Source organism: Vicugna pacos, chromosome 7 (genome assembly GCF_048564905.1).
Source record: "Vicugna pacos chromosome 7, VicPac4, whole genome shotgun sequence".
Lineage (NCBI taxonomy): Eukaryota > Metazoa > Chordata > Mammalia > Artiodactyla > Camelidae > Vicugna > Vicugna pacos.
This window is the reverse complement of record NC_132993.1, coordinates 10,041,734-10,059,870: the sequence shown is the minus strand read 5'-3', so window position 1 is coordinate 10,059,870 and position 18,137 is coordinate 10,041,734. Positions and strand designations below refer to the sequence as shown.

At 40.2% G+C, this 18,137-nt stretch overlaps 2 protein-coding genes across 2 annotated transcripts; both read left to right on the top strand.

Moving 5' to 3' along the window:
• LOC102536441 (olfactory receptor-like protein OLF3) lies at positions 1 to 1,079 on the top strand. Its single transcript, XM_006210066.2, has one exon. It carries the CDS (start codon positions 37 to 39, stop codon positions 988 to 990), a length of 954 nt encoding a protein of 317 aa, XP_006210128.1. The 5' UTR covers positions 1 to 36; the 3' UTR covers positions 991 to 1,079.
• Positions 1,080 to 16,574: 15,495 nt separating this feature from the next.
• Positions 16,575 to 17,528, top strand: LOC140697287 (olfactory receptor-like protein OLF3). The gene has a single exon (XM_072964300.1). It carries the CDS (start codon positions 16,575 to 16,577, stop codon positions 17,526 to 17,528), a length of 954 nt encoding a protein of 317 aa, XP_072820401.1.
• Positions 17,529 to 18,137: the final 609 nt, after the last annotated feature.

The following is an 18,137-nucleotide window of genomic DNA, read 5'->3' as shown; positions in this document are numbered from 1 at the left end:
ACTCTCTCTGCAGGTTAATAATCCTTACATTTTTTAATGGGAACAGATAACCAGACTTGGGTGAGAGAGTTTGTTCTCCTTGGCCTGTCCAGTGACCGGAACACACAGGTCTCTCTCTTTGTCCTGTTCTCGCTCATGTACCTGGTGACAGTGCTGGGAAACTTCCTCATTGTTCTTCTGATCAGACTGGACAGCCGGCTCCACACCCCCATGTATTTCTTCCTCACCAACCTCTCCATTGTTGATGTCTCTTATGCCACAAGCATCGTCCCTCAGATGCTGGTGCATTTTCTTGCAGAACATAAAGGAATCCCACCTGTGAGCTGTGCAGCCCAGCTATTTTTCTCCCTGGGCCTAGGTGGGATTGAATTTGTTCTCCTGGCAGTGATGGCCTACGACCGCTACGTGGCTGTGTGTGACCCCCTGAGATACTCAGTCGTCATGCACGGAGGGCTCTGTGCTAGGTTGGCCATCACATCCTGGGTCAGTGGCTCTGTCAACTCTCTCATGCAGACCACCATCACCTTTCAGTTGCCCATGTGCACAAACAAGTATATTGATCACATATCCTGTGAACTCCTAGCTGTGGTCAGGCTGGCCTGTGTGGACACGTCCTCCAGTGAGGTTGCAATCATGGTTTCTAGCATTGTGTTGCTGATGACCCCTTTCTGCCTGGTTCTCTTGTCCTACATCAAGATCATCTCCACCATCCTCAAGATCCGGTCCACGGAGGGAAGAGAGAAGGCCTTCCACACCTGTGCCTCTCACCTGACGGTGGTTGCCCTGTGCTATGGCATGGCTATTTTCACTTATATCCAGCCCAGTTCCAGCCCCTCTGTCCTTCAGGAGAAGTTGGTCTTTCTCTTCTATGCCATTTTGACACCCATGCTGAACCCCCTGATCTATAGTCTCAGGAATAAGGAGGTGAAGGGGGCCTGGCAGAAACTACTAGGGCAATTATCTGGATTAACGTCAAAACTGGCAACTTGATGAATCATGAGCATCACTTAGAGAAAAGAGCTTTGCCTTTGTGTTCTCCCACCCAACTCATATATGACAAACATCAGCTTCATTGCCATGGCAACCAGGGAGGAGATGATGAAGCGTGTACTTGGGTAGGAGGCTGAGGAGTTAGGTTGGGGTGTTAAGGCAGGGACCTTTTGTGTCACAGCAGCATGTTCAGAGAAATTAAGAACTGCTATCATAGAACTTCTTGTGCTTGCTTGTTTCCGTTCATATAGCCTGAGAATAATTGAAAAAAAATCATTTGCCGTCTTGATTTGTCATATTGTTTGTAATCATGAATCTATTCATGAATCTTACTTTGGATCACTGGTTCTTACATTGTACAAGGTTATAGTGTTTCCATTGGGAACAAAAACGTTTTCACATTTTAGACTTATATAAAATAATGTATGTGCTATGTATCTACATCCAATACTTGTGTGAGTCACTGTTCCTAGGAAAGTATTGCTCTCAAGGCTGATTAAAATGTTTCTGTGCTGGACCTATGACATGTGGACATACAGCCACATGTCTGAGTGCTGGAGGTAAGCCAGTGGAAGGATCCATTAAAGGTCTTGTTTTACACTCATATAACTGAAGGTGTTTGTACATCAAGCTGTTACTGGTCAAGGAAAAGTTGCATTTCAAACTCTTCTTGATACTGTACACACAATTTGAGAGAAATTTTACTGCATGTGTAATGGGTACCATTTAAATCTTAAAACGGTCCAATCTCTGGAAAATCTAAAATCTGTTTTTCTAAGATCTTAGAAATAAATAAGCACACAAAACAGGAAATTATATACACAACATTAAAAGTGTAGTTAATCTAAGGAAGGACAGATTCCTCAGCCAAAGGAAGTGAAAGATAAGACAACTTTAATATTGTCTTAAATTGGGGACTCAGGATAGTTCAGTCAGCTGGGCAGATGTCACCCTCCAGTCTCCGTATTAAACACCTTCTCCCCTCCCGCCTCCCACACACATAACAGGGCCCTCACAGATCATTTGTAAATCTACTCAGCTGGAGTAGTCTGAGAGCAGACCTCACCTCTGAGAGAAAGCTTAAATAAGGTAAAAGGGGTCTGGGAAGAAATAACAGTACAAAGGATAAGGATGGAGAAAGAGGAGAAAGAATGTGACGGTAGCTCATCTCACTCCCTTAAAGATGTCTCAAAGTCCTTTCTTCCATTGTCTTTTCTTTAGGTCAGGTGATGTACAGTCTTTCCATCTATGAACATATTATCACACAATCTCACTGAAGTTTCATATAATCCAAAGTCCATTCAACATTGTAAATTTACTTTAAAGTATCAATACTAAATTTTGCAATATAGGCAGGCACCCTCAAAGATGTCAGTGCTCGGGGGCTTGTTGTTCATTCAGAAATATCAGCAGAGGTGTCAGTGGCATGTATGGTTCTTGAGAGATGATAGTTAACATACAATCCTGATGGGGATATGACCATATAGCAGGGATACAGCAGACGCTTCCCAGAAATGAGAATCCTTCAGGGGTGACTACAGAAATCTTCCTGTATGAAAGGACCAGGAAAGGTCTGGATGGGGACCAGACAAGCGAAAACAATTTATCTAGATGACAAGCAACCTCAGCAAAGGAGCAACTTGTAAGGCGCTGAGCTGGAAGAGAGATGAGAGTTCAGACATGTGCTGGAGGCTCACTTGCAGGCAGAGAAGACTCAGGAAGTAGTGAGGATGAAGCAGGTGGCAGGGAGGAGTCAGGTCTTGGAAGCCATCAAATGCTAAATTACTTTGAACTTTATCCTCACAGCAATCAGTAAAGATTTTTAAGTAGGAGCATTGCTGTTTGAAATTTACATTTTTAAATGATCCCTCTGGCAAGTGAGTCAAAGGAAGAAAAGATTGGAGAAAAGGAGACCAGCTTGAGGACTGCTCCAGTGATACTGTTGAGACATTAGGGAGATCTGCAGTAAGAAACCGGCAGTGGGCAAAGAGAAAAGTCACGTCACAGGATTTAGAAGAGATTTCAGAGGAACATTTCATCTTTTCCTGGATTGGAGTTCCCTTATCAATCCCATTCCTCCTCAAAAATGTCATAATTCTGTCTGAAACTTCCCTAAATTGTGGAGTAAACATCAACTTTTATCACCATGACCAAACCCTCAGTAAAAGTGGTGGGAGGAAGAGATGAAAGAAGAAGGAAATTAGTCCATAATACAAATGCAGAATGCACATGCACTTCAACGAGGAAGTCACGTGAGAATCCTGTCTCTTCATTTCTGCAGCTGCCATGTGGTCACAATTGCACTTTTCCCCACCACCTTCCATGACCCCTTTGCCCTTACCCAGCTCCTCGGCCTGTTTGGGTTCCTCTGAAGAATTATACCCATCTTCATTTCGCAGGAAGCAGATGTGTTGAGAACGGGCTTTAGGTCTGTAGAAACAGACTAGTGTAATCCTATATTCCATGTGTTGTTTCTACTTTTATCTCTTTTATTATAGACGCCTTTTTTCAACACAGTCTTTTCTCAGTAAGTTAAATTCTCAATAAATTAAATTACTTGGATCACTTAGATATGACAGACATTTCTAATTAGTAGTTGCTTGTGAAGGACATTCCCAGTATAGGGGAGGAGAGAACTGTTGGAACAGGAGCAAAATAAGATGATGATGTTGTTGTAAACAACAAAGTCATCAAATGTAACTTTTGAAAGCTGGACACTGAAAAATATTTAAGAATGAAATATTGTTCCTTATTTAATAACCATAAAAAAATCATGAGATTTCCTGGAAAAAAAATGCCTAGCACTTATAAAAACTATGGCTTGTTCAAATAATAATCCAAATAAATCCATACATTGTAATTGTCTACTATGTCTCTGAAGAACCATTCAATCTATAGGGTCACCCTCAATTTTCTTTTTCCCCCTTGGAAGTATTTGTTCACTAAAATAGGGCTGTTTGTCCCAGTTGGGTTTCCATGCATCTGGATTTTTTGATGATAGCCTATTGGTGTAGTTTTTCATGTTCTGTTGGCCCACCCTGTGTCTCCTTGACCAGATTTGTGGGTTTTTTTTTTTTTCTTGGCAAGGATATTTTCTAGATGGTAGCATATACATCTATAAAAGGGTGTATAGTGTTTGATTTCTCTTTTCTAGGTTTTATGCAGTTACTTAATTGCCAAGTTCAGGGTTTCTCAGTAGCAGCAAACGTCCATTGACACTTTGGGCTGGATAAATGTTTCTTGTAGGGGCTATTTTGTGCTCTGTGGGATATTTGGTAACATTCCTGACCATTTCCCACTAGATGGCAGCTGCATCCCCTCCCCGCCATCTTCCAGTTTTGACAATGAGAGAAGTCTCCAGACATTACCAAATGTCCCCTGGGAGGGCAAAGTCACTCCTGGTGGAAGACTACTGACCTAGCTCCATTTATTTATTAGAGGTTTCAAGGAGGTGATATATCTCTCACCCCTTTTTATCTTTATTATCTGGAATATATTTATAAATAGAAACTTCCTCCTCACCATCATTTCATCTTCCTGAGTTATAGTTGGTATAGAAAGGCAGGATATGTTTTTCATTTTTCCCTTTCTTTAACACTTTTTTAATACAACAAACAAGTTTTTTTAATCCTTATGAACTCATCCATGTAAACTTATTTGCAGTGTTTTAATTCATTGCAGTTATATTCTTATTGATGATCAAATCTGCCCATGTTTACTGAATGGGAGCGTATTTTTATTTCCTTCTGCCACTGTAACAAATCGCCACAAACCCTGTGGCTTAAAACAACAAAAGATTTTTATCTTACAGTTCTGAAGGTCAGAAGTCTGAAATGCATTTCACTGGGCAAAATCTAGGTGTCCACAAGGCTTCATTCCTTTTTGAAGGGTTAGGGAAGAATCAGATTTCTTGCTTTACCCAAGGAAGCCTTCATTCATTCGTTCATGGCCCCTTCTAGCTTGAAGGCCAGCAGCACAGCATCTTCAGAATCTCTCAACTCTGATTCCATCATCACGTCTCTTTCTTTGGTCTCTGATCCTCTCACCTTGCTCTTATAAGGACCCTTGTAATTGAAATGAGATCACACAGATAATCCAGAATAATTTCCCTACTTTAAGATCCTCAATATGAATAAATGCATGTGCAAGTTCCTTTAAATGTGAAAAATATTCACAGGTTATGGATATTAGGACATAGACGTCTTTAAGGATTCATTACTTTGTTTATAAAAGAGCCTATTAAAATTGGCTTCTCATTTTTTAACCACATGATCCTAATAATCTTTAAAAGCTTCCTTACGTTCTGGTGTGATACAGGATTACAGTCCCATCCTTTACACTTCTTGCCTTCTAATGGGAATTGTATCTCCAAGAAGCTTTGGTTCCTTTTGGTGGAAAATGTTATTTAGAGAACACAGTCTGAGTACTGTGGCTTACTGGACGTTTAGGGTTGGTTCTGCTGTTGGCCAGATGGACAGTTAGTAATGACAGCAAATGAATTAGTCTTGGCTAACTGGAGTCCAAGTTACTAAACTCATAGGTAGTCATCGTCTTTGCTGCTGTAGCTACTGGTGTGCTTAGGAAATGAGGCTGATTGACTCCTAAGTTGTGCCATATTCTTGTCCATATGAAAACAGAAAATCTTCTTTGCCATGAACAGTCACATGGCGCACTCATGAATCTACTTCTGTTTCTTTCCTATGGCTCTGTGTCTACAATCCTGGGAATTTTATCTTTTATATTCAAGCAAAAGATTAGGCAAGGCCTTTAAATCCATGTGTATCCTGGCTTCAGATCATTTTCCTTCCAGGCAAAGTGATGGTGAAATGTACTGTTTTAAACTCTTCCCATTAGGAGAAATACTTTCTCCATGGTCTTTCTGGGCCAAGCTTATTAGGAAGTAGTCCTACTGATTCCACGGGAGGACATAATTGTGGGTTGAAGTCTTGGATAGGGTGGCAGAAACAGACATGGTGGGCATATGAACCAATTGTTTATGAGGTTGCTTGAATCGTATGCTCAGGTCTAGTTCTATATATAATTTAAGATTTGTTCCTCAAAGCAGACTTTAATGTACAGCCTTGGGTGCGTGATGACTTGGTTTCTGATGGCCTGGCATTCGGTTACCAGTATGGCCCAATAGCAATCAAGAGCTGTCTCTCAAAAGAACAGCCACCTCCCTGAAGAGGCATGGTTTTTCTCCAAAACCCCGTGGACCACCACTTTGAGCTTCTGTTTATTATCTCAATCTGATGTAGAAACTTCAAGTACCAATGGAAATGTCAGGCCATCAGGACCAAGTAATAGAACTGTTTGTACTACAGATGGACCATCTGGAGAGTCTTCTCTTACTTTGGGCTCCACTGGAGGCTAGCATGGATGTACCCTAGACTGACTGGCCTTCTCACAGTAAACCCCGAAATGGACCAACATGGAAAATACTGAGTCTTGAAACACAGGTGCAGGTAAAAGGGAGATTGCATTGGTGTTACCACACTAAAAATTTCAAGGCTGGGTCTCCAGACATTAGGCCTTGAAAACATAATGTATTGATTAGAGAAGTTATTGCCTTGTATGATATAATGTCTCTCTGCCTGGGCTGCAAGGATCACTGCCTTACAGTGAGTTTCCATGAAATACAACCTGTTCCCCCGCCTGCAATTTAAAGTATTCTTTGTACTGCTTATTTCTTAGATCAGGAGCAAACCAATTTAGAAGCAGACTAAATCTCCAGTCTGGGTCAGTTTCTTTGGTCTGGGCTGTTGAGGGTGAAGATCACTGCTGTTGGGTTTCTCTCCTGACATGACACTGAGAGGGAGTAGGAAATGACAAAGCTAAACGCTGCTCAACATTTACTCGTCAGCGTGATTTCACTTCTTACTGTCAAGGACTTTCTTCTATGGGGTTTGAATATTCTAAATAGCTCTCTTAAATTGTAGATTTCTGAAATAAACTCATGACCTCAAATGTAGCCTGATCAAGTCAGAGTCCAGTGCTTGTGGCAGAGACTGGCTACTTGCTCATTAAATTTATTTCCTCTTCTTCCTGGTACACAGTTAGGCTAAATGTGAGTTTCTCCTCCACGGTGAACTGCTGTTACTTGTTGCTCCATTCTTGCTGGCTTGGTGATGGAGGGTGAGGACTTACTCTGTTGTCCTGGTTCTGTCTCGGTCTGAGGCACATTCTTTGTCCCAATGTCCCAGGGTTGGGACTTTCTTAGTGGTCTTGCCCCCTCCCCAGCCAGAGGAGATAGCTCCTGGACCAGACCTAGAATGGTCTCCTGCCCCATGGGAACCCAAGAGCTGGAAGGTTTTTTGTTTTTTGTTTTTCTCCTGTTCCCTCTCCTCAGCAATGAGTCCTCACCTGTCTCTGAGAAGAAACAGGGTTTGCTGCCCTTCCCACAGTGGCTTCAGGCTTTTGTTCAGTAAGGGAGACAAACGTGGTGGCAGGAGCGGGTTTTCTCCTTACTGCAGCCACTGTGGCTGCCTTCACCTAGACCTGCACCACGAAGAATGCATTTTCCGCTTTTCCGACCTCCTCCAGACGCTCTTGTGAGGACTGTTACAAGTATGTGGGGGCAATTTTGAGAATTGATGTGAACTCTTTTTTCTGTGGCCCCTAGCCATCGCGTGCTTGTATTACTCTCACTTTCAGCCTTGAACAATCTGATAAAGCACTTCTTACAGGCAAGCATGGTGGCCCCACATTCTTCCCATACCCTCTAGCCCAGGTAAGGCAGAGCGTACGCCCCGTCTCCTTAGAGGTACTTATTTCTCCTGGGACATCTTTCTAGTTGATTTTCCTGCAACCTCAACTTTATGATGATTTCAATATAGTTATGATTTTGTAGATTATCTGGTCTTTTCTTATTTAAAATGGAGGCATTGTTCTTTCAAACTTCCAACAACCTAAATAGGATCTAGAAGAAGCTAAATTACTTTTTAAGGTCAATTGATTGATTTACTTACTTCAGGGTAACTTTTTTTTCTTTTTCATATTCTTTTTCATTAAAAGTTATTACAAGATATTGAATATAGGTCCCTGTGCTATACAGAAGAAATTTGTTTTGTTATCTGTTTTTATACATAGTAGTTAATATTTGTAGATTTTGAACGTCCGAATTTATCCCTTCCCACCCACTTTCCCCCAGTAACCATAAGATTGTTTACTGTGTGAGTCTGTTTCTGTTTTGTAGATGAATTTAAGGTCTGTTTTAACAGACAGAGTAAAACAGGGAAATGGGTGCTATTTTTAAAAATTTATTTTAAAATTATTTTTTATTATTTTTAATTTTTAATTGAGGTATAGTTGATTTACAATATTGTGTTTGTTTCAGGTGTACAGCATAGTGATTCAGGGTTTTTGTGGATTATAGTCCATTATAGGTTATTACAAGATAATAGGTATGATTTCCTGTGCTATACAGTATATCCTTGTTACTTATCTATTTTATAAACTTTGTGTCTGTTAATCCCATACTCCTAATTTGCCGCCTCCATCCCACTTCTTCCATCTCCCCTCTCCCCTTTGATAACCACAAGTTTATTTTCTTATTTGTGAGTCTGTTTCTATTTTGCATATACATTTACTTATATTATTTTTTAATGATATAAGTGATATCACACATATTTGTCTTTCCCTGTTTGACTTATTTCACTCAGCATAATATTCTCTAGGCCATCCATGTTGCTGTAAATGACAGTATTTTATTCTTTTTTATGACTGAGTAATATTCCACATTGTTTGTATACTGCATCTTTTTAATCCAGTTGTCTGTTGATGGGCACTTCAGTTGCTTTCATGTCTTGGCTACCGCAAGTAGTGCTGCTATGAATATAAGAATTCATATACCTTTTTGAATTACTGTTTTAATTTTTTCCAGGTATATAGCCAGCAGTGGAATTTCTGGGTCATATGGTAGTTCTATTTGTTTTTTAAGGAACTGCCATCCTGTTTCCCATAGTAGAAACACCAATTTACATTCTCACCAAAGTATACTAAGGTTTCCTTTTTCCACATCCTCTCCAACACTTGTTATTTGTCAGTTTTTGATAATAACCATTCTTATAGGTATGAGGTGATACCTCATTTATGGTTTTGATTTACATTTCTCTAATAATTAGTGATGCTGAGCATCTTTTCATGTGCCTGTTGGCCTTTGTATGTCTTCTTTGGAAAAATGGCTATTCAAGTCTTCTGCCCATTTTTTGATTCGATTGTTTGTTTTTTTGATATTGGGTTGTATGAGCTGTTTATATATTTTGGATATTAACCCCTTATCAGTCATACCATTTGCAAATATTTTCTCCCATTTGGTAGGTTGTTTTTTCATTTTGTCTATGGTTTCCTTGGCTGCACAGAAGCTTTTAAATTTAATTAGGTCCCATTTGTTTATTTTTGCTTTTATTTCTTTTGCCTTTGGAGATTGATCCAAGAAAATACTGCTACAATTTATGCTGAGTGTTCTGCTAATGTTCTCTTCTAGGAGTTTATGGTTTCAGGTCTTACATTTGGTCTTTAAACCATTTTGAGTTTATTTTTGTGTATGGTGTGAGGGAATGTTCTAATCTCATTGTTTACATGTGTCTGCCCAGTTTTCCCAGCACCACTGAAAGAGCTTATCTTTTCTCCACTGTATATTCTTGCCTCCTTTTTTGTATATTAATTGACCATAGCTGTGTGGGCCTGTTATTTCTTGGCTCTCTATTCTATTCTGCTGATCTATATGTGTCTCTTTTTTGGTCAATACCATGCTGTTTTGATTACTGTGGCTTTTTAGTATAGTCTTAAGTCTGAGAGGGTTATACTTCCAGCTTTGTTCTTTCCTCTCAGGATAGCTTTGGCATTTCTGGGTCTTCTGTGGTTCCACACAAACTTTAGGATTACTTGTTCTAGTTATGTGAAAAATGTCCTGGGTATTTTGATAGGGATTGCATTAAATCTGTAGATTGCTTTGGATAGTATGGCCATTTTGATGATATTAATTCTTCTAATCCAGAAAGTGGGATAGCTTTCCATTTTTTGAATCATCTTCAATTTCCTTCATCAGTGTTTTATAGTTTTCACCTCAATGGATAAATTTATTTCTGGGTATTTTATTTTCTGATGCAATTTTAAATTGGATTTTAAAAATTTTCTCTTTCTGATTTTTCATTATTAGTGTACAGGAATGCAGCAGATTTCTGTATTTTAATCTTGTATCCTGTAACCTTGCTGAATTCATTCATTAGTCTAATAGTTTTTAGGTGGTGGGTGCTATTTTCAACTAAGTAATATAACAATGGCAATACTCTTTAGGCTGAGGAATATTAGGTCAAACAAACCACTTACCTGGTATCAGCTTATCCAAATTATATATATAGTGTTTGAAAGAAATAATGTGGTGTATTTATGCTCTTCTTGCAAACCTAGGCCTACAGATTGAAAGTAAATGTTAGTGTGTCTGTCATAAATGCTTCTTGAAGGAATTATTTCAATTTTAGGTAGACACCTAGAAGATAAACTTCCTGGTCAGAAGAGAGAGCATTTCCTTTTGGGGAACAGCAGGAATTGTAGGATGGGTGAGGGCTCATATGGGAGAGAAGCAGAGGAACCCTGAGATTGTGGATATCTTTGGAATTCTTCACTCTCAGTTGAAATATGGGATTAAAGTCATTGGAAATTTTGTATTAAATATTGTGAAGTGGGGTAAAGTGTTACAATGAAAGATTAATGTGACAGTGGTCTACCAAATAGATTGCTACAGTAGTTCTCAAATTTTATTCTCTCAGAAACACCTGAAAAGTGTTTTATTCCATCAGAAAACCTGAGAGGCTCCTTAAAAAACAATCTGTGGATCTTATCTGCATAGTTTCTAATTCAGCAAGTCTGCATAGAATGAAGCCTACCATACCTTGAAAGGCACTGAATTATGTCACAGTTAGAAACAAAATGCTAAAATAATCAAGACCAGCAGCATTAATCCTGGAAAGGAAGGGTCCATGTAACAGACATTTTGAAATAAGAGTTGATGTAACTTGCTGAATGATAGAGGTTGGATGAGGAGGCAGATTTCCCCAGGTTTTGAGCAGGAGTGAGTGAGAAGTTGTGAGTCCTTGTTAAAAGCTTGGCCTTTGGGAGTTGACCTCTGTTGTCTGCAGATGAGAGGAGAAAACCAGTAGTGATGTGAAGTTCTAGATACTGTGACCAGAACCCCTCACGGTAATGGAATTTTTCTAACTTTGCTCAGAGAAAATATGCAACCAGTCTGTCAATTCTGTGAGATATGGAAATTCAGGTGAGGAGTGAGAAGCCTCTCCACTTTCCCTTTCTATTGCCTGGGACATCACAGAAGGCTTGTCAGAGGCACTGGGCCCTGTAATGTCAGAAGCCACGGGATCATGATGGAATGTGTTCCTGGATTAGTAGATGGATAATTCATTGGATGAGGACTAGAACGTTTTGAGTTTATAATTAATGAATAATAAGAATATAGGCAGGTTATGATGTAGATGATTTACGGAATACATAAATGGTTGGATGAGCAGATGAGCAAAGGGATGAGAGAGTAATGAGATGATTGTAGATGGCTGGGTAAATGAGTGGATATGTATAGTGATGTTGAGAGTTGTTAGTATTTGCCTGGGAGATAAATGACTCACTTAAAGTGAGCATGATCCATAAAGAATGTATTAGAGAATGTTAATGTGACTGCATTTTGTCAAAATTACATTGAATCTTTTTATAAAAATTAAAGATTTGAAGAGGTAGAGAAAGTTAATTTCAGATGCCTTTTTCCTTTCCTCCGTTTCCCCTTTTAAATCATAAAATTTTCTTCATCTTCTTTTTTGGGATCTTATTTGGAGTCTTAAATCTTTCTATGCGATGTTACTGTTTTTAAAAGTTGAATACCAGTGTAGGAGATGCACTTGGGTGTTCATCCGTCCTTTCATTGCTCACCGCACTCCGTTAGACTCTGTGCTCATATCTCATGAAATGAGATGAAGCACACTTTATTTTCAGAAGGAGAGATGAAGGTATCCTGGAGCCGAAGGGTATAACTGGGTTTTTTAATTAATTTGGATGCAGGTCTACTTACTGCTCACCAGAAAAGGGGTATTGAAGGCTAAATATCACATTTGGGCTGTACAGGAATATCCTATCCTTAGAAAGACGGCATCTCTAACTTTTTAGAGTTTTGACTTAGCCCTCCGTGGATTGTTGTGGTTTGAAGAGGCTGGAAAACCACCTTCCACAGGGAGGAGAAGGGTGACATCAAGGCCCTGCCCTTGATAATTAGGAGTGGTAGCAACAATTAACCCTCTAACATTTAAAGCCCCTGAGGGGAACCTGTCAGCTCACATTGCTGATTCAGCCACTGAGAAACCTTATTAGTTCGCGTTTGAGCCAATTGTGGGGCACCTGTGCACTTGCTCCCAGCAGTTTCCCTTCCACTCTAAGCTAGTTCCGGGTGAATTCTTAGCCTGGAAACCAAGGAGTCTGGGACTCCACTTTGATGGTCCATCACTTTTCGGGGGGAAAGCACCCTTTAGAAAGCAGCATAAACCGTGACTAGAGAAGACATGCCCATGTTGTCTGGCACTAATTAATGTCTGAAAGCTCATGACAGAGGTAGTAACAGAGGGTGGGTGTAAGCAGAGGTTTTTACAGAGGCAGCAATAGATCTGATCTGATTTGTTAGGGACTTTGGATCGGAGATATGAACCATGAGTGTGGAATCTTCTCACCCTGAAGAGTACAGCAAATGTAGCAGGATAATGCAGCTTCCCAGAAGCTGGAGGCTTCTGTGGTATTGGATTGTAAAGGTTTCTCAATTCCAAACTTAAATACTGGGAGGAGATAGATTGAAACAGAGGGGAATGGGGGAGCAATGGTGAACAGTTAAAGACTGGAGTTCCTATGGATGAATTCTGCATCTTTTTTTTCAGGAAGACACATCTATAAAATAATTAATAGATACTGATATTCTTGAACCTATGGAAGTATATTACATTTCCAGATAAGATAAATTATCAATAGTTTTAAAGTGTCTTTTCTCAAAGCATTTGGATTTTCCTTTCAATGATAGAAATTTGAAATGTAAAATTATCAAATGGATTGCTTAAACTCATAAATACTGAGAATGTGACCTGGGACTAGAAATGAGGTCTCCTGACTCTCATTTCAGGGTCAATGCCTCTAGAATGAGCTGTAGAGATTGTGCTATGTAGATTTACCAGACAGGGAATTAATTATACTGCAAAAGAATACCCAAGTCTTATTTATAGGGGACAAGCGATATAAAGAAGGTGAGTATTTACAAATGAAATCATGGTAACATGTCATCAGTGGTAAATTTCAGACTTGTACATATTGGAGAAACTGTCTCAATAATTGGACTCAGTTTATATGAAAAGTCAGACAACAAAATTTAGATATGATGTAGATAATAAGACCACAAAGAAGAAAAGCTGACTGTCCTCTCAGATTATAAAACCATATTTGAAACTTCACCTACCTAAGTGGTCCTGGGATCTTTTGTTTCCAGACATTAGGATGATGCAAATATTTCTGCTTATGCTGGAGGCATTTAGTGTATACAACCACCAAGTATTCAGCCACAGGCCAGATGACTCTTCAAGTGAAAGTGCATTTCTATTGACTACTCGAATGTGAAAAGGTATGGTTCTGCTTTGACTAGCATGAAAGAAAGCATATCCTTGGGTTGTGGGACCTACCTTCATGTGCTCTGCTTCTGTGTTCAGGAAATCTATTTGTCTCTGCTGAGATTGCAGAGGACTGCAATAAGAAGGCCAATGTGATTAAGCCTTAAAAGAGTGTTACAAAAGATGATGCACAGACTCTCTGGAGAGACAAAAGCTTTTGGCTTTTTATCCCTTAGCTAGAGCTGTCATCTCTACAATGAATGGGATACAATATGGGTAATGGGCTCACCTGCAAGCCTGACACTTTGAGATTGTATTTTTGAGGTGTAGCCAAGGTTTATCCATCCACACTCTCTTTGAATTGGTATGAATAGTGGAAGGTGTAATTATTCTGAAATAAAGTATAATTCTGGGAGATGAGACACTGAGGAATTCTAGAGTGTACGGGCCTGCTAAGTTTTTTCAGTGCTTTCTTCTTCATAATGTGGGGGAAAGGGACGAGGTAATTTATGAAGCTGTCAGCCAGTAGAAGTGGAAGGTATTGTTAGATGGTTTTAAGTTTGTAATACAGTTACCAGGGTAGGATAATCAAGTGTGGCCATCAGTGAATGTGTCTCAGCTTCTTCTACCAGTTTTGAAGTGGGTATTTTTTCAGTCATTTAATGTGTAGGAGTCTCAGGACTAGTTTCTGGATTTCTCTCAAAGGGAACTGATCTGTGTGTAGGTGTTTATTTGATGCATCCATGGGAGCCTCCTATTTTGCCATCTAGAGAACACAAACAAACTTACACAGGCGAGGGGGCTAAATAGGGCTGACTCTTAACTCAGTCCTTGTTCAGCTCTGGTTTCCAGGCAAGTAGACATTTTTTTTTTTCAGATTGATCATGCTTGAGAGAAGCAAAGTTATGAGACTAGCGTGATACAGCAGGAAAGAAGGAACTATTGAAAGGGGAGGTCAAGTTCTGAGGAGGACATTAGGAAGGAGGTTTATGAAAATGTATGTGTCTGAATCATGAATGAGAAGGGCATTTGTAGAACTAATTGTTTGTTTGGTCTTCACCTTTCTGCTCAGAGCCCCTGGCCCAACCCCTTCATGGGTTCTGAGATGAGACAAGCTGCTCCGTTGGTGCTCTCCGTCTCCTTTGCTGCCTTTCTGTCCTGGTTTCATTGCTTTGTCCACTGCAAGGAAAGGACGTCAGTGCACAGGCAGGCTTGGAGGAATAGTAAGAATGAGTCCGTGCTTCTTTAGATATGTCTAAAAATTTTAAATATTTCTATTTTATGTTCAAAACTGATATTAAAACATTTTAGGTCTACCGAAAAACACTTCTTGAGCAAAAGAAAACAAAAGGGAAATTCTATTCCAATGTATATCTGCGAGAATTCATACCTTCTTCTCTGCCTTGAGCAATAAGAAAGGGCCCTTAACCATATGCTTTCCTTTCCCTCTCATATTGAGAAAGTCTAAACGTTCATACCCTTCTTTGCTTTCTTTTGAACCAATATGCAAAGGGTAGATTATTAATAGCAGTAAGTTGAAGAGGAAAAATAAAACAGGACACAATTAAAATTCTCTTTCCCACCTCATCCCTTTCAGGCTGAAGAGACGAGAGTCTATCAAAAATACCAAAAGAAAGGAAAGTTCTCAAAGTGTCCCATTAACCTAAGCCCTGAGATTCATTAAATGTTGCCTACAATTTTATTTTTTTTAAATATATTTTATATGTGTCTGAACTTATAGAGGAGATCGAGGAAGCTAACATTCGCTGCCTTATTTCCCCCAGGGCAGAGGCCATGTTACTGCCAGCACTCCCACTCCCATAGCACTGCGACCAGGAACAGCTCACAAGGTGCTTTCTCCGGAAGTTACCTACATGTGAGCTTACATGTGCTTGTAAGTTGTATAATATTACCTTTCTTGTATATAAAAGTTTGTCACCAAGCCATAATCATACGGCTGCTAAATAAAATATGTTTTCAAACCCAGATCCTCTGATTCCAGATGTTTCTACAAGTTCCTCCCTCTTCCCAGCATTTCCTTTTATAATAGATTTATCCATTTCATCATAATGGGTCTAGTTGACATATTTAAGGTAGCTTTTTTGTTTGTTTGTTTTTCATCTTTCATGTCAGGTTATTCTTCATTGTTTGTGATTTTACCTATCACTGTCACCTACCATCCTTTCCGTGTCCTAGAATCGGAGGTAAATTAGTAAAGATATAGCTTTGTACCAACATCGTACTGCATTATCTTCAAGATTTAACTGGGTCTCGCAAAGACTATATTGTGTTCTTATGAAAGCACTGGCATATCTCTGATACAGATATAATGTGTATTGTATAAAGCCTGCATCTTGGCCCATAAATGATCTGAAATATCTGACTAAGGCTGGCCAGATTCATACAGTATGTGGTGATAAAAGAACTATTTTTATGATTCTTTGATTCAATAGCTTCTGTCATTTCTGACTCTCTCTGCCGATTAATAATCTTCAGATTTTTACACATTTTTATTGAGTTATAGTCATTTTACAATGTTGTGTCAAATTCCAGTGTAGAGCACAATTTTTCAGTTATACATGGACATACATATATTCATGGTCACATTTTTTTTTTGCTGTGAACTACCACAAGATCTTGTATATATTTCCTTGTGCTATACAGTATAATCTTGTTTATCTATTCTGCATATACCTGTCAGTATCTCCAAATTTTGAAATCCCAGTCTGTCTCTTCCCACCCCTCTCCTCCTTGGCAACCACAAGTTTGTATTCTATGTCTATGAGTCTGTTTCTGTTTTGTACTTACGTTCTTTTCTTTCTTTTTCTTGTTTTTTTTTTTTTAAATTCCACATATGAGTGATCTGATATGGTACTTTTCTTTCTCTTTCTGGCTTACTTCACTTAGAATGACATTGTCCAGGAATCTTCATATTTTTTAATGGGAACAGATAACCAGACTTGGGTGAGAGAGTTTATTCTCCTTGGCCTGTCCAGTGACCGGAACACACAGGTCTCTCTCTTTGTCCTGTTCTCGCTCATGTACCTGGTCACGGTGCTGGGGAACTTCCTCATTGTTCTTCTGATCAGACTGGACAGCCGGCTCCACACCCCCATGTATTTCTTCCTCACCAACCTCTCCATTGTTGATGTCTCTTATGCCACAAGCATCGTCCCTCAAATGCTGGTGCATTTTCTTGCAGAACATAAAGGAATCCCACCTGTGAGCTGTGCAGCCCAGCTGTTTTTCTCCCTGGGCCTGGGTGGGATTGAGTTTGTTCTCCTGGCAGTGATGGCCTACGACCGCTACGTGGCTGTGTGTGACCCCCTGAGATACTCGGTCGTCATGCACGGAGGGCTCTGTGCTAGGTTGGCCATCACATCCTGGGTCAGTGGCTCTGTCAACTCTCTCATGCAGACCACCATCACCTTCCAGTTGCCCATGTGCACAAACAAGTATATTGATCACATATCCTGTGAAATCCTAGCTGTGGTCAGGCTGGCCTGTGTGGACACGTCCTCCAATGAGGTTGCAATCGTGGTTTCTAGCATTGTGTTGCTGATGACCCCTTTCTGCCTGGTTCTCTTGTCCTACATCAAGATCATCTCCACCATCCTCAAGATCCGGTCCACGGAGGGGAGAAAGAAGGCCTTCCACACCTGTGCCTCCCACCTGACGGTGGTCGTCCTGTGCTATGGCATGGCCATTTTCACTTATATCCAGCCCAGTTCCAGCCCCTCTGTCCTTCAGGAGAAGTTGGTCTTTCTCTTCTATGCCATTTTGACACCCATGCTGAACCCCCTGATTTACAGTCTCAGGAATAAGGAAGTGAAGGGGGCCTGGCAGAAACTACTAGGGCAATTATCTGGATTAACGTCAAAACTGGCAACTTGATGAATCTTGAGCATCACTTAGAGAAAAGAGCTTTGCCTTTGTGTTCTCCCACCCAACTCAGGTATGACAAATATCAGCTTCATTGTCATGGCAACCAGGGAGGAGGTGATGGAGCGTGTACTGGCGATGTTGGGTAGGAGGCTGAGAGGTTGGATTAGGGTATAGGATGTAGGAGTATTTTTATGTCGGAGTAGCATGTTCAGTGGAGTTAGGCACTGCTGTAATAGAACTTCCCATCATTACTCAGTGTCCATTCGTATGGCCTGAGAGTAATTTTTTGGCCCCCGAGTGTGGGAACAAAGGAACGAGCCTTGGGCCGGAATGGTAAACAAGTTACAAAAAGCTGCAGACTCAAGAGGTGAGAAGGCTGGTTAGCCAAGGACGGGTAGGATCCCCAGAGGGGGGCAACCTAAGGCAGGCACAGCTGCCTGAGTCCAAGAAGAATATTGTGAAGCAGCCATTTCTCATACATTCTGCCCTGATAAGCTGTAAGGCTCGTTGGTGCCAACAGGAACATGATTTACCAAAACATAAAGGGTCTTCTGACCTTGAGCCGGACACTGCCTGCTAACCATTTCCCTTATCATTCTTCTTTGCTACATAAGACTG